Below are 15077 nucleotides of genomic sequence, written 5' to 3'. Positions count from 1 at the left end.
TTTGAGACTCCAGTAATTGTAAAAATCTCGTCAACTGTCATTATGAGAACGTCAATAAGTATAAAAATAAATAAATAGAAACAAAATATGAATATATGAATGAAAATAATATATCAAAGTTAAACTAATAAGTAAATTATAAGCATTAAAAAATAATATATATGAATAATTGCATATACAAGTACGGGGTTTGGATTTAGATAAATTTATTTTCGTACCCATCCTCCACTCATAAACTAACGCAACCTACCCGTCTAATTTAGTACTGGTGATGAGTCAAGCAGTCTATAACAAGAATTGAATCAGGCCCATGTAAACAGTACCGGTCATGCAGTAAATAACAAGAATTGAATCGGCCCAAGTAAACAGCCACTTGCAATGATGCAAGTGTTAATGTCCCCAATAAAATTAATCTTGAATTACACCTCTATTATAGAAAAAAAATCAAACACGTATTCTAATACACGCACATAAGCAAAACACATATTCTAATACAACCACATTAGCAAAACACAAATTTTTATACATTTTCTCTTCCCATCCAATATGGAGGCCAACAACATTTCTTTCATCCATATTATCCGCAATAAAACTACACAAAAACACAAAATATCAATACATCCATATCAGCAAAACACTTCTCCCAATACAATCACATAAGCAAAACACGTTTAACAATATAAGAGCAATTGCAATGGGAACAACTTGTTGGGTCAGTAAAAATTAATACTGGGTTCCATTTCTATTATATAAAAAGTCAAGCCAAACACGTATCTCAATACAACCACATCAATAAAACACATCTCCCAATATAATCACATCAACAAAACACAAATTTCTATACATTTTTCCTTCCGAAAAGTCTAAATATGCCAGTAACTTTATATCCCAACAATCTCCTAGTCTATGTGGCAAGCTTAAGTAAACATGCCAACATGACATTAATTTAATAAAAAAATCTCTCTCTATTTTAATGACCCACATACCCTTCTAACCCTAACCTTTCCCCTCCTCTTGCCCAGCCGCACTTCTCATCCCTCAACTCTCTTTACAATCTGTTAGTAACGATGCTTCTTGTAGTAGGAATGAAGAGGAACTGCTCATCGAGGTAGAATTTCTAAGTTAATGTAAATATGACGCTCTAGTAGTTCTTTATTTTTTTTAACTTCATATTTTGTTTCTTCATCTAATAAGAATGTATGGCTTATTGTGTCCACGAAGTAATTACTGTGACGGTTACTGTTCAATTCTAATTGTTTATGCAAACTTTTCTGGATCCTCATTTGTAGTAAACAAGTAACGATATTGATACACATTCCAACAATTCAAAAAAAGGTAATTATAATAAAAAACAATGTAATTGAAGACTAATAATGAAAAACAGTGTAATTACATTGTTTTTGAAAACAATGTAATTAAAGTCTGTGTAACTCAAAAAAAATGTAATTGCAGTAGCAATGTAATTACATTGTATTTTAAATGTTCCAGATTTTATTACATTGTTTTAAAACACCGTAATTAATAACGACCCGATAAAACATATCGACAATGGATCTTGTTGGAAAGAGTTTTATATGTTGATTTCGAATATGTAAATTTTTGTCGAAATCTAATATGTATTTTGAGAGATAAAACGTTTTGAATTTTCCTTTAAAAAAAGAAAAGGTAAAAACATGTGATGTCATAAGATGATGTCAGTAGTAGTAAAGGAAATTAAATCAAGAAAGAAGGGTATTTTTGTCCCCAAAAAATAACAAAATATCTACTTTTCATGTCACATGATAATTATCATGTGTCTTTGCCACATAGAATGTGATACTTTTGTCACTATCGTTTTCCTTCCCACCCAACATGGAAGTCAACGAATTTTCATGCCCTCCATGTTGTCCATAATAAAACTACACCAAAACATAATCTTCCAATACAACCACACTAGCAAAACACATCTCCTAATACAGTCATATCAACAAAACATAAAACTCAATACAGCCACATTAACAAAACACAAAACCCCATACATATTTGTTGGCCCAGACAAAATAACACCATTACAAGTGCTCTAACCACATCAACAAAAGACAACATATTTGTTGGCCCAATAACACTTTATCGCAATGCCTAATCCTTTATATTTAAATTATCATGGATGACTGAATATTCTGATCATGTCAAACTAAAAGTTGATTTGACTTTTGACTGTACACACCACTAGGTACAGTCATTATCAAAGTGACTAGATGGAAACCAGAATGGACGGCATAGAGCACATGACTCTACACGTGCAATTGCAACCCTTAGCCAGTTAGCCATACATATTAATGTTATATATGATTTATATATGCAGGGTTCCTCAAGCAAACAAAAAAGAAGAAAAATAATAAAAAAGAAACAAACTATATTACTACCCGATCGATCGATCAGTAGAACACTATTGTACGCTACCTAGCAATGGCTTCTCGTGTCCAAGTTTGTTTTACGTGCTGAGAATCCCATCTCCTTCACATATTTAACACACAAGATGGGGAAAATACTGAAGCACGTGCACGCACGTGACGTCAATCCTACAAATGTAAAAGAGTCCACATGATATGTTCTGTAGTTTTGACCAACAACGTTACATGAATAGTGGGTGTCCGGCATCTGATGTAGTTTTTACGTCACTTTTCAGGTCCAATTCTTTCTAAAAAAAATAAATGGGTAATATTTGATCTAAAGAATTCATCGATATATTTTTTGTTAAAAAAGAAATATCAATAATTCATCGCGAATGAAAAATGTGTTTTTTCATATTGAATTTGATTTTTATTTTGAATAAAAAATATGTTATTGGGTTTATTAGATTGAATATTACATATTTATAATTTTTAAAAAATAAACTAGTATTTGAACACACAATTGACATTATAGTGTATATACATGTCCCCGTAGTGGGAAACAACCCACAAAGAGGTATAACGTGATGAAAATTTGAAGTCTTTCTAAAATCTAATTAAGTTTGCTGTTTGCACAGGTATGCACTCATAACTAAATAAACTGCCTATACTCAACTGCTGTCGCCTCAGTACATGTGCCACATATATATTTTCTAATACAATTCTTGATTTTCATTTTTTTTTTGTTTAATTAATGACCCTTTAAAGACTATATTATTATATGTAGTCTTTCATTTTGGTTGCAGCCATCTGTCTCTGATCATGGTCAAAATTGATGGTCTCTTCGTGCATATTAAAATATTTCTCATTGTGGTCAAGGCTCTTCTCTGTTCTGTGTGTTGGGTTTTGGTCCTTGGTCACTTGTTTCTTGATTGGAATAAGTCAACTAGCCTGACTGACGGCCAAGTTAGACAAGATGGTTTGAATTATGAGTTTTTTACAAAAATAACAATTTGAGTATAAATAATTACGTATATGACTTTTGGGGGAAAATATTTACCAAAATAACAATCCACGCCATCGAAGATGGCGTGATTAGCGTTACGTTGATACAATCACGCCATCAGAGATGGCGTGATTGTATTTAGGAGAATCACGCTACCATTGGTGGCGTGACTCTCGTATATAATAGAGTCACGCCACCATGGGTGGCGTGATTCTTCTATTTACGAGAATCACGCCACCAATGGTGGCGTGATTCTATTATATAATAGAGTCACGCCATCTATGGTGGCGCGACTCTTCTAAATACACTCACAACCAGACATGACCACGAACCCGAAACCTCTTAACAAACATCACATAACATACACAACAACTCTCAAGATAAATTCAGCATAGACTAACTATGAACACCAACCCAATACCTGTTAACAAACATCACATAACAACTCAAGATAAATCCAGCATAGACATGCTCTAACCATCAGTACAGGACATGCACAACAAACAAAATAAATCTAACATAGACATGTCTTGCTTGCATCCATCCAATCAAATATTTGGAAAAGAAAAACATAAAGTAGATAATTAAAACAACAATAAAAACCAAAAGATGGTAAATATCATATGGTCCGGTGCCTAGCCCATGTCGTAGGAGTGGTAGATTGACCAGGCTCATCTTGTGTCAACTGTGAGGCATGCATTGTAAAGTCAGGTGCACGAGAAACACGAGTACGTATATGTGATGGACCTCCTGGATGCCTGCGACGATGTTGGGGTATAGCTTCCACATTGCCTATAATCTCCTCAAATCGATTACCCTCACCAACCTCTTCCAGAATGTCGCGGCAAGACCCCAACCAATTAGTTGCAATGGAAGCGGCGGACTCATTTACTGCATCACGTAATGCATTAGCAGCTCTTCTCGCTCCCGCCAATGCCAAAGTAGCCTGCATTAGTAGATGTTACATCATAATATAATTTAAATAGTATGAAAGAAATATGAAATTATTTAAATATGTACCACTCTTCGTAGTCGACCCCCCTGAGGCGCATAGTCAAGATCTGCAAGTCGTCTCACTGTCGATGGAGCACCAATAACCCGTCTAGTTATCGAGAAATACCAATGCATATACTCGTCAATGCTCGTTCGAGGGAATCGCTCCTGTGCGATTTGGCTAAGTCTATCATCCCATTGTGCTATCCATGTGGCATTTTGGATACTCCAATCCACATCACCGCGACCTTGCCTATTCAGATCATGCAATTTTTCGTTGGTATCCACTGGATGCGGGACATGCTGCGTAATACCAAATTGCCTCATCACACGATCCGGGCAATGTAGCTCTATCATCTCAAAACAAATCAATGGCACTACAGCTCTCCATACTCTGCTTCCTCCAATACATACTACAGGTGCATCCATAAGTCTGGCAGTTGTATAAGGCATCCACTGTACCTAATGAGGTTCTTGTTGATCCAACTCATCTCTAGCAAAGATAAGGACTTGCCTTGGAGATCTTCTATAAGTCCGATTTCCCCGCCAACTATAATAACAAATTTTCAATAAACTTGGAAACATATGTATATCATTGATAAAGTAAATACATAATTTATATACAGCACATAAATAAAAATTACCTGGCACCAAGTGGACGAGGCGGCTCGTCTGGAAGTCCTGCGGGTGGATCCAATGTACGCATTCCTGGTCGACATACATGTAACCTCTCCCATGACCATAACTGTAAAACAAATTTTAACAAAAAAGAATATTTATTTTTTTCTTGTTGATCCAACTAATGATATTTTAATATGTCAACTATCCAAATATGTATATATATGTTTCATTCATTACCTGAAGTAATAGGCCACAACCTCCTATCGTACGAGCACTGCCCATACATCCTCGACATAGGTTTCGATATAAACAAGCCAATACTGCTCCTCCCCAGCTATACATTGAGGTCTGCCGAAGATCTGCTAGGAGAGGTAGGAAAATGAGGGGTATGCTATCACCCGTCGTGGCCGGGAAAAGAATGCTCCCAAACATGGCTAATATGTAAGCCCTAGCATATTGTTGCAAGACCTCCTCAGGGGCATCATCAATTGGAGGATTATTTTCACCAAAATGCAGAACTAACCATGACAACGATAAAGATGCCCCCTCCCTCTCCGTACTCAGTGCGACCCTACCTAGTAATCGCAACATCACATCATCCCAATCATATATCCCAGTACCAGTCACAGCTGGTCCATCAACCCTAAGGCCCAATAATATAGCAACGTCCTCCAGTGTTATCGTCATCTCCCCAACACGGAAGTGGAAGGTGTGGGTTTCACGCCTCCATCGCTCGACTAACGCAGTTAAGAGGCCATTATCAAGTTTTATATTACCTATTTGTGTGATACCATAGAAACCAGCCTGGATCACATAGTGTCTAACGCGTGCATCCAAGCTCCAAAACACATGCTGCCTAAATCTTATTGGCACTCCTGTATCCTGTATAAAATGATTTCAATGAATAATATATACATATATTTTGATAAGATATGCATGATTTGATAAAAATTTAAATCAAATTTTCACCTGTCTCCGCCACACATCCTCTGACCGGTGGTTTGCTTGCATGTATAGAATGGAACGATCATCCGGCCCAGGACGATCCTCCCTCAAATCGCGGACAACGGGAGTCCCTGAATGACTCGATGATCGACCACCCCGTGTCCGCGCCATATGTCAACTAGCGCCACCTGCACCGGAAATACATTTAGTCATTGAAGAAATTATTAAACAAGTACAAAGAATAAACAATAAATATACATATACAAATTACTTTGTGCAGTGGACTTATGAGATTTTTTGTTATGCCCTCTTTGTCCACAAATGCTGCACTTGTTCGATGAACGACCTTCTCTTGCATCCATCTCATTTCTTATTCGTGTTGACTTTGGACGACCTTTCGATGACCTACGTTGATCGGGATCAGCAATGACAACTGGGCCACTATATATCTGCCAACCTGACTCATCAGGTATTGGGCAAAAGATAGGCGCATATGAGCTCTCATATGCACCAATTGTGAAATATGCCTCCATATATTGCCTCCAATCAATCTTGTTAACCGAACAACAAGCCAATACATGTGAACATGGACGATGGTACAATAGCCACATATTGCAAGAACAAGATTGATCTTCTGGTCGTTCTCCAAGACATACTACAGCCCGCCGTTCACCACGTTGATTATTTTCCGCACCTCTTGTTCTTGTTGTCACCTGAAATGTAGGAGGGTCATGATTGAACATCCGAACATGTTGTCGTTTAGCATCTTCATTTTCTCTACTAATGTGACCATAAACCTGTGGAGGCAATTCAGAACCTTGAAGTCTATATTGTTCTGCTTCCATCCTCCTCTTCACGAAATATTTGTTGCACCTATAAAATGTCAGCTGGACAAGTGCAGTAATAGGAAGGAATCTCCCCCCCTTTAGAACACTGTTGAATATTTCTGACATATTTGTAGTCATGTTACCATATCTATGCCCATCATCATACGATAAACTCCATTTTTCTTTTCCTGCACGATCTAGATAATTCCACGCTGCAATGTTTATATCTTTTACTCGCGACATCCACAAATCAAATTTTTGTCTGGAAGGTTCATTGGCCATCAAATTTACTGCATTCTTCATGTCTACATCCTTAAACTTGTCGTGGAAATTACTAACAAAATGACGCGAACAATATCTGTGGTAAGCAACTGGTTCGGGCCACCTATACCGCATTGCAGCCAAAATATCTGCATGTCGATCAGACAAAACACAAATTCCTGGTCGATTTGTTACATAAGAACGAATGTTATCTATGAACCATCCCCAATTATTAGAACTTTCTTCATCTACAATTGCATAACATAATGGAAAAAGTCCATTATCCGCATCGAATGCAACCGCAATCAACAGTTTCCCCTTGTATTTTCCATACAAATGAGTTCCATCAATACTTATCAATGGACGACAAAAGTGGAAGCCTTCGATAGAAGGCCTAAATGCCCAAAAGACACGACCGAAAGTTGCCACTCCATTCACACATTCCTTATAGTTTAATTTCACTATTGACCCTGGATTAGAAATCTGCAACGCCTGTAAAAATCGAGGGAGCATGTTGTATGAATCTTCAAATGTGCCAAATAATTTCTCCATCACTTTTTGTTTTGCAACCCAAGCCTTCCTGTACGACACCGGGTACTTCAAATGTGAGCTTGCATATGCTTGAATAGCTGCTATGTTAATCTTCAAATCAGCTTTAACAATATGAATAACTTCATCTGCAATATACTCTGCATCCAACTGTCGATGTCCATGATGTAGTGAGGCATTTGTGCATGTATGACGACCTTTAATAACTGTTATCATCCACAGGTTAAATTTTTCTTTTTTCATTGCTCGAAGATACCAATTGCAAATTGGCTCTTTCATGCATATCAATTGCAATTCTGATTTACTTGAGCGTTGAGTCTTGTACTGGGAGTTATTCTGAATATGCCACATCTTCACTGCGCGAATTAATTCTTTCTTGTTTTCAAAAACTTCCTTCTCTGCCAACGTATCATATGGACCTTGATTTTGCTTATCCCAATCTCGGCACACTGCATACTCCGCTTGACTAACATCGCCAAATTCAGGTACCATCTCCTCCAAATTTATGTGCCCATTTTCATTGTCGATTCCAGAATCAATATTCAACCCTACATTACCACCATCCTCCTCGTCATCGTCACTATCATCAGTATGAATGCCAGGCTCATCCTCTACCAAGTCAAACTCATTGTTAGCAATTGCTTGCTCAAAATGATTGTCGTCTTCATCCATACACATTTCTGGGATTAGATTTAGGTTAACATATGATGATGCTTGCTTATATGAACTACCAATGTCTGTTTGAGTATAACGAACCCATGCTGACGATTGTTCTTGATTTTGTTCATACTCATCAGCAATTGAAAATCCACTAGTTACATTTCGATTCCAAGGTGATGTCATTATCACCTCCAATCTACATCACATATAAATTATACTGTTAATGCACAAAAATAATATTTTTACCTAACATCATTATGTTTTCTTCAACTAAATAAATGCTTAATTACTTTTCTTAATTAAATAATCATAATATCCTAAACACTAATTCCACTTCAACAACACAAACTACCTACACAACTACAATCAACCATACACAAAAACAAAAATTAAAAAAAAATAAAAATTAACCTAAACACATAAACAGATTTCCATAAACAGATTTTCATATATACAATGTAACAATTAAATAAATAAATAAAAAATCTCACCTATGTATCGGGTGAGACTTCAACCCGGAGCTGGCACCTTGGATGGGGGCTGATGCTGATGCGACTGGGGAAGGCGGCGGTGGGAGGGCTGTGGAGGTCTGAGGCTGCGGTGGTGTGAGACTGTTGTGGTGTGAGACTGCGGTGGTGCGTGAGGCTGCTGTGGGACTGCTATGGGAGTGAGGCTGCGGTGGGAGTGCTGCGGTGCAGATCTGCGGCGGAGATCTCCGGTGGGAGGGCTGCAATGGGTGTCGGTGGTGGTGGTGGTGGTGGGTGTCGGGCTGCAGCAAATGGGTGTGGTCCGTGCAATGTGGAAGATGGTTATGTGAGAGAGAGGTCGGTGTAAGGAGAGAGATTTTTAACAAGTCACGCCGTTAGGTACGGCGTGACTGTATAGTCTACAGCGTGATATCGTGATATAAGAGAGTCACGCCACCATTGGTGGCGTGACTCTATTATATACGAGAGTCACGCCACCAATGGTGGCGTGATTCCCCTAAATACAATCACGCCATCTCTGATGGCGTGATTGTATAGACGTAAAGCTAATCACGCCATCTTCGATGGCGTGGATTGTTATTTTGGTAAATATTTTCCTCCGAAAGTCATATACGTAATTATTTATACTCAAATTGTTATTTTCGTAAAAAACTCTTTGAATTATAGCTAGTTTTGAAGAAGGAAAAAAATGTAAACCTCCTGACAACAATATAAGACTCTGCCATATTAGACTTCTAGCGACGTGAACGCGTAGTTGTAATGAATTAATTTCAGGAATCCTGAATGGGGGAACAAGACATTTATTATTCATCGGTTTATCCACAGTGCAGATAATTAACAAGGACAAGAAATTCATTCATACCAGTGCTGGGTTGGGGGGTCATAAATAGGGAGTTATTACTTGCACTCTGCAATTTGAAAATTGAAGTTTTTAACCAAGGCTAAGGATCGCTCGACTTTCAATATTATTATATATCTCGTACTTATAAGTTAAAGTACGAAAAATCAACACTGTTTGGAGAATGAGGATAAGATTCTATATGCTATAAATCATCATTTAAAGATATTATCAATGATTTATATGGTTTTGTAAGAAATTCTAAATAGTATAATTTTTTGTAAAATGTGATTTTTATACGCTGGAGATCATATAATATAAAAATATTTCTTAATCGTTTTTATTTTATATGGAACGTTTAGCATAAAACGTTTTTAGAATGAAAAAGATTGTATAAAATAGAAAAGAGCAACGAGAAAGAAAATCATGACACAACATGAATTTACGTGATTCAACTAATAATATTTTTATTTTCTCAAACTGGTTTTTGGATTACCTATTTACAGTGTATGGCTCCATGAAGTAAGCCTCCCAAAAACTCTCTTTTTTGATCCGCAACAATCTTCATCGGGTCAAGTCATCAAATCGAGCTAGAGGGTAGGTGTAGCCGATCGTGTAGGCAGTGATGCAACCACTTGATTGTATTACAAGCAATCGACAGTTCAACAACCACAGCCAGTTCAACCGACTGGACAAGTTCAGCAACAGTCGAATTATCATATAGTGGCTCTATCACAACCTAAAACGGAGGGAAATAGTATTGTTGTGAAGCAAGTTCCTCACAGACAATCACAGATTATAGAACAATATACAGAAGCAATCGAAAATATAAAGAGAGAAGAAGAACACATGATTTACGAGATTCGGCAATTTGCTTACGTCCTGGGGGTTTGCAACTATTTTCAATATAGAAAATTCCTTAGTACATTCGGCTAGGGTTTGTAACCCTTATATACCAACTACTTATGTACCCGAAAATACAATTATACTCCCCATATAAAATAACCAATCCACATAAGTAATATCGTACCATACCACTGGTACGCTACGCTCTCCTTTCACACAACTTCCCCTTTACTCTGAGTTTTTAGGTACTAGATAATATTTTTAATATGTGTCATTATTTAACAATTATAGCCATCTTCGTGCCAAAAAGGAAATTATTATTCACCTATGATCGTAGGGCCTTCTCCATACCAATCATATTCAGGCTCCAAAAAAAAAACAACAGAGATAACATGACCAATGACAAAAAAACACACTCACTCCTCTAAAAACCTCTTTATATAGAAGTGATAAGGATCCCAGTCATCCCAGTGACTAACATGTCACTATCTGATTTAATCACAAGTTTTTGTGAGCCCCTACACTTATATCAATCAAGAGACAAGAAGAATTATTAGGATAATTAGGACCCCTAACATTTTTGAACTTTATATACCGCCTGCCCTCTATTTTTTTTTTCCTAGTCACAAAAAACACCCTCAATTCTCAGTCGTCTATACGGAGAGCTGTAATGACAATATTGTATAATGTTTGGCATGAACATTATTTTGTAATTAATAAGAAATATAGTTAGGTACAATCTTTTAGTAAAAGATCAATACCAGGGGATGAGATTTACTAATTTTTTATAGTGAGATTGTCGTAGAAGAACCGATAAGAATAAAATGATTAAGAAAAATAGTTGGTTTAGCTGGGGGTAGTTCGGACGTAGTACGACATATTATACTATCATTTTGTCTAACTACAAACTAAACACAGTATTGCATATATTATACATTTCTAATACTAGATTTTTCCAAACAATTATAGACGATTAAATAATTATACATAAACTTATATAATGATTTACTTAAGAAGGACACCGAAGCCTAATATTTTGGAATTTTGATTGAATTCCTAGTGCGTATGTTAAGGTTTTTTTTTTTTTTTTTATTAATTTTTTTAATAGGGTTTTGGGGTGGAGTAGGATTCGAATCCACGACCTAATGGATGAGTGATCCCTTACATACACTGTGATTGTCGTTCAACCAACGAGTCATTTGCAATGCGTATGTTAAGTTGTTAACCCATAATGCACGGATGTAAACCATGGACACTTCTTATTAGTAAGCAACTAAGCATCTTCGCAAAAGGTATTCAATCACCGTCAAGGATAGCTTACCAGCTTTCATTGCCTAAAATACAATGAAAATGCACACTTTTTTGAAAAAAATATCACAGAAGAGACTGTTTTTCCTTACCCCATGTTTCTTTAATTTGTCTTTCTACAAACTTGTCAACACGCAAAGTATAGACAATGGAGTGTCGGTTTCTGTACTTAATTAAACATGTCTTCTTTCTTGCATACTAGATTGTTCATACACAGATTTGACTTTGTTTGTGTGAAAAAAGGTCACCCATTTGGGACCCCATCTAATAGAATTCTAACATTATCAAATGCAATTATTAATTTAGTGGATGTGAAATTTCCTTTTCGTGGGTGGGTTGCATGTGCCTTTCTATTTTTATCGGTGATAATGAAAGTCAAGGCTTTTTTTTTGAATTATTGCACCTAATATGACACACCTTCTATGCACTTTTTTTGATTAGTCCATGAGCTTGACATATGTATAATTATCTGCTTCTTTACTCCTGTTAAGTAATTAATGATCAGATTAGCATTAGTAAAAGATTAGATCATAAAAATTTAACCTTCAACTCAAACATGTTGACGTACGACTACTCAAGTTCAATTACAAGAATACATCGTTAGGGTGACTCGATTCGGCATGATTGTCAAAACTAGTGCTTTGTCACTAGTCCCACGTTATTTAGGTCAAATTCCGCCGTTTAGGTCTTCAAATTATCATTTTATTAAGTATTCAGTTTCTTGTTTACTAAGTGTTCAATTTCTTACTTATTTAGGGTTGTAATCCCCTAAGATATAATTCAACTAATTATAAAAATATTTTGAGATTAGTTCTCTCCCGGGTGAAATTCAGTTTCTTATATTTTAGACTTAAACGTAGGTTTAGCCTTAGTCTTACATTTTTTACTGCATCATAATATGTGTATAATGGAGTTACTTTGGTCTCTTATCAACAATGTGATAATCATTCATAAAATGTCGTAGTTTATGGAAACATAGTGATAATAGCTACCTATAACCTAATCAATGTTGAATTTTAATACCAAAAATTCCAATCAGTATTGTCTCTTTCTTTTGTATTAAATTCATTTTATGTTCATAGCATATCTAATTAATCATTAGGTAGTTGAAATTTCATATCAACAAAAAAATAACCAGTTTGTTCTTTATGGACTTCTTTTTGGTGAGTAGTAGTAGTATGGTATCTTCCTTCCTTCCTTCTTATGGTTGGGTTTCTGGTCCCCAACCTGTTCATTCTGCTTTAGATTTATATCAATATCAAACCTTCACCATTCATCATGTACAGCCACCCACTGTGTAGAAAATTGTTCCATTTTAATATTGCTCCATACATTGCTGTTACAATAAATGAATACCAATTTTTTTTTAAAAAGGTACAGAAATCGAGAGAAATGAACAATTTTTCTAGCCAAACTAGTCATGGGAACCCGAGAGATACTCACCAACTCTGTATTCTGAAGAGCTCAGACTTCCCTGTTATGTCTCCTTAGAATAAAAGGTTTAAGAATTAAGAATACCTTCTCATTCAAACACCATCCCCATTCACACTTCTCTGTTTTCTCCTTCATTGTCCAATCTCCATGTGGATCTGCTTACATAAGATCTAATCAGGAAAACTACCCAGTTGTTATAAAATCTGCATTTTTTCGATTAGTGTATCCATTTCTCATGGATCTTGTGAACCATGAATCACAACCCATTTCACCAATCACGAGTCCAAGAAACACAGTCTTTGGTACTCGTGTGCATTCTTCTTCGGATGCGAATTTCCCAATCATAGCGATTGCCATTATAGGAATTCTTGCCACAGGTTTCTTGCTAGTGAGTTACTACATCTTTGTCATCAAATGCTGTCTCAATTGGCACCGCATCGATCTTCTAAGGCGATTCTCTCTGTCGCGAAATCGAAGAAATGAACAGGCTTTAATGGTCTATTCTCCGGTAATAGAGACTCGTGGGCTCGACGAATCTGTTATTAGAACAATCCCAGTATTTCAATACAAGAACAAGGGAGAGAACAGAGACTTCTGTGAATGTGCTGTCTGTCTGAACGAGTTTCAAGAAGATGAGAAGCTAAGGATTATACCAAATTGCAGTCATGTTTTTCACATTGATTGTATTGATGTTTGGCTTCAAAACAATGCGAATTGCCCTCTCTGTAGAACAAGCATTTCGAGCACGGCGAGATTTCAGTTGGATCAAATCACAGCTCCAAGCTCTTCCCCTGAAGATTCTAGTCCTTACAGTGGTAGTCTGGTTGGAGGAGATGAAGAGTATGTTGTGATTGAATTGGGTAATCGCGTACAAGAAAGGATGAACTCAGGGGATTTGTCAGCGCGTTCGATCAGTTCTTCATCCAGGAAGACAGAACAGAGAGTTCTGCCTAAAAAGCCAACAAAGCTTCATAAGAAGGTTACAAGCATGGGAGATGAATGTATTGACATTAGAAACAAAGATGACAATTTTGCAATACAACCCATTAGAAGATCATTTTCCATGGATTCATCGGCAGATCGACAGCTCTGTTTGTTAATTCAAGAGATTGCGAGACAGAGCAGGCAAGTTAGTGAGGTAACAAGTCCTGTTGCAGGTTGTAGCAGTAGAGCTAGAACTACTTGTTTTTCATTTAGTCATGGTAGAGGATCCAGAAATGCAGTTCTGCCTGTCCATTTGGAGCCATAAATTACCTTCTTAGCTTCTCTTTTTTTTTCTTTTTTTTTCTTTTCCTTTCTTTTGAGATACAGAGATTTCAAATGTGTTTAGGAGGATATAATGGCATCTGTGACATAAAGAGAGACATTCATTTGAGATTATTTTTAACGTTGTAATGGCATAATGTTAAACTTGTGGTCCATTGTATTATATGACTTAAGAACCATGATTGTGAACAATAGGATTACAGAAGTCAGTTTTTATTGCTTCCTGTTTTTTTTTTCAGTTTCCTTGTCTTGAGTATAGCTGGAATCAGGTTGGGATAGCTCTCTTATTTCAAAACATACCAAAACCCATGATTGTGATTCAAATGTCAATGATGCTACACTATCCTTGGAGGAAGACCAAAAATACCAAGAATAAGGAGTGGTGTTGAATGGGAGGCGACCCTTTTCCTTGACTTGAATTAGGAGGTATTGAGGTATCCTGTTTACTTGAGAAAATCATGAGGCCACTACTTTCTATGAACTTCCCTATGCCAATTAATGTTGGTGAGGAAGAAGGAACATGGGTTGGTCACGGTGGGTACTGGTAGGTTCCAGTACTTTCCAGCTATGTAAGAATCATGTTAAGGCTCTTAACTTGAAGTCTCAAGATTCCTTGGAACTATTTGTCAATGAATTGGATCACAAGTGGACTCCTAATGAAAT

At 36.6% G+C, this 15077-nt stretch overlaps 4 protein-coding genes across 4 annotated transcripts; 1 reads left to right on the top strand and 3 right to left on the bottom strand.

The window, feature by feature from the left end:
- Nucleotides 1-3997: 3997 nt before the first annotated feature.
- LOC120014241 (serine/threonine-protein phosphatase 7 long form homolog) lies at nucleotides 3998-4800 on the bottom strand. The gene is made up of 2 exons (XM_038866159.1): nucleotides 4399-4800; nucleotides 3998-4324 (listed from the first exon to the last, which is right to left on the bottom strand). Exons 1-2 carry the CDS (start codon nucleotides 4798-4800, stop codon nucleotides 3998-4000), a joined length of 729 nt encoding a protein of 242 aa, XP_038722087.1.
- A 33-nt stretch (nucleotides 4801-4833) lies between these two features.
- Nucleotides 4834-6108, bottom strand: LOC120014240 (serine/threonine-protein phosphatase 7 long form homolog). The gene is made up of 4 exons (XM_038866158.1): nucleotides 5962-6108; nucleotides 5230-5874; nucleotides 5016-5116; nucleotides 4834-4921 (listed from the first exon to the last, which is right to left on the bottom strand). Exons 1-4 carry the CDS (start codon nucleotides 6106-6108, stop codon nucleotides 4834-4836), a joined length of 981 nt encoding a protein of 326 aa, XP_038722086.1.
- Nucleotides 6109-6111: 3 nt separating this feature from the next.
- Nucleotides 6112-8417, bottom strand: LOC120014239. The gene is made up of 2 exons (XM_038866157.1): nucleotides 6209-8417; nucleotides 6112-6125 (listed from the first exon to the last, which is right to left on the bottom strand). Exons 1-2 carry the CDS (start codon nucleotides 8415-8417, stop codon nucleotides 6112-6114), a joined length of 2223 nt encoding a protein of 740 aa, XP_038722085.1.
- Nucleotides 8418-12878: 4461 nt separating this feature from the next.
- LOC120014450 (RING-H2 finger protein ATL16-like) lies at nucleotides 12879-14637 on the top strand. Its single transcript, XM_038866409.1, has one exon. The coding sequence runs from the start codon at nucleotides 13384-13386 to the stop codon at nucleotides 14395-14397; it is 1014 nt and encodes a 337-aa protein (XP_038722337.1). The 5' UTR covers nucleotides 12879-13383; the 3' UTR covers nucleotides 14398-14637.
- The last annotated feature ends 440 nt before the right edge of the window (nucleotides 14638-15077 follow it).

This window comes from Tripterygium wilfordii, chromosome 14 (genome assembly GCF_013401445.1).
Source record: "Tripterygium wilfordii isolate XIE 37 chromosome 14, ASM1340144v1, whole genome shotgun sequence".
NCBI classification, from domain to species: Eukaryota; Viridiplantae; Streptophyta; class Magnoliopsida; order Celastrales; family Celastraceae; genus Tripterygium; species Tripterygium wilfordii.
The sequence above is the reverse complement of the archived record's forward strand: the minus strand, read 5'-3'. Positions and strand labels throughout refer to the sequence as shown.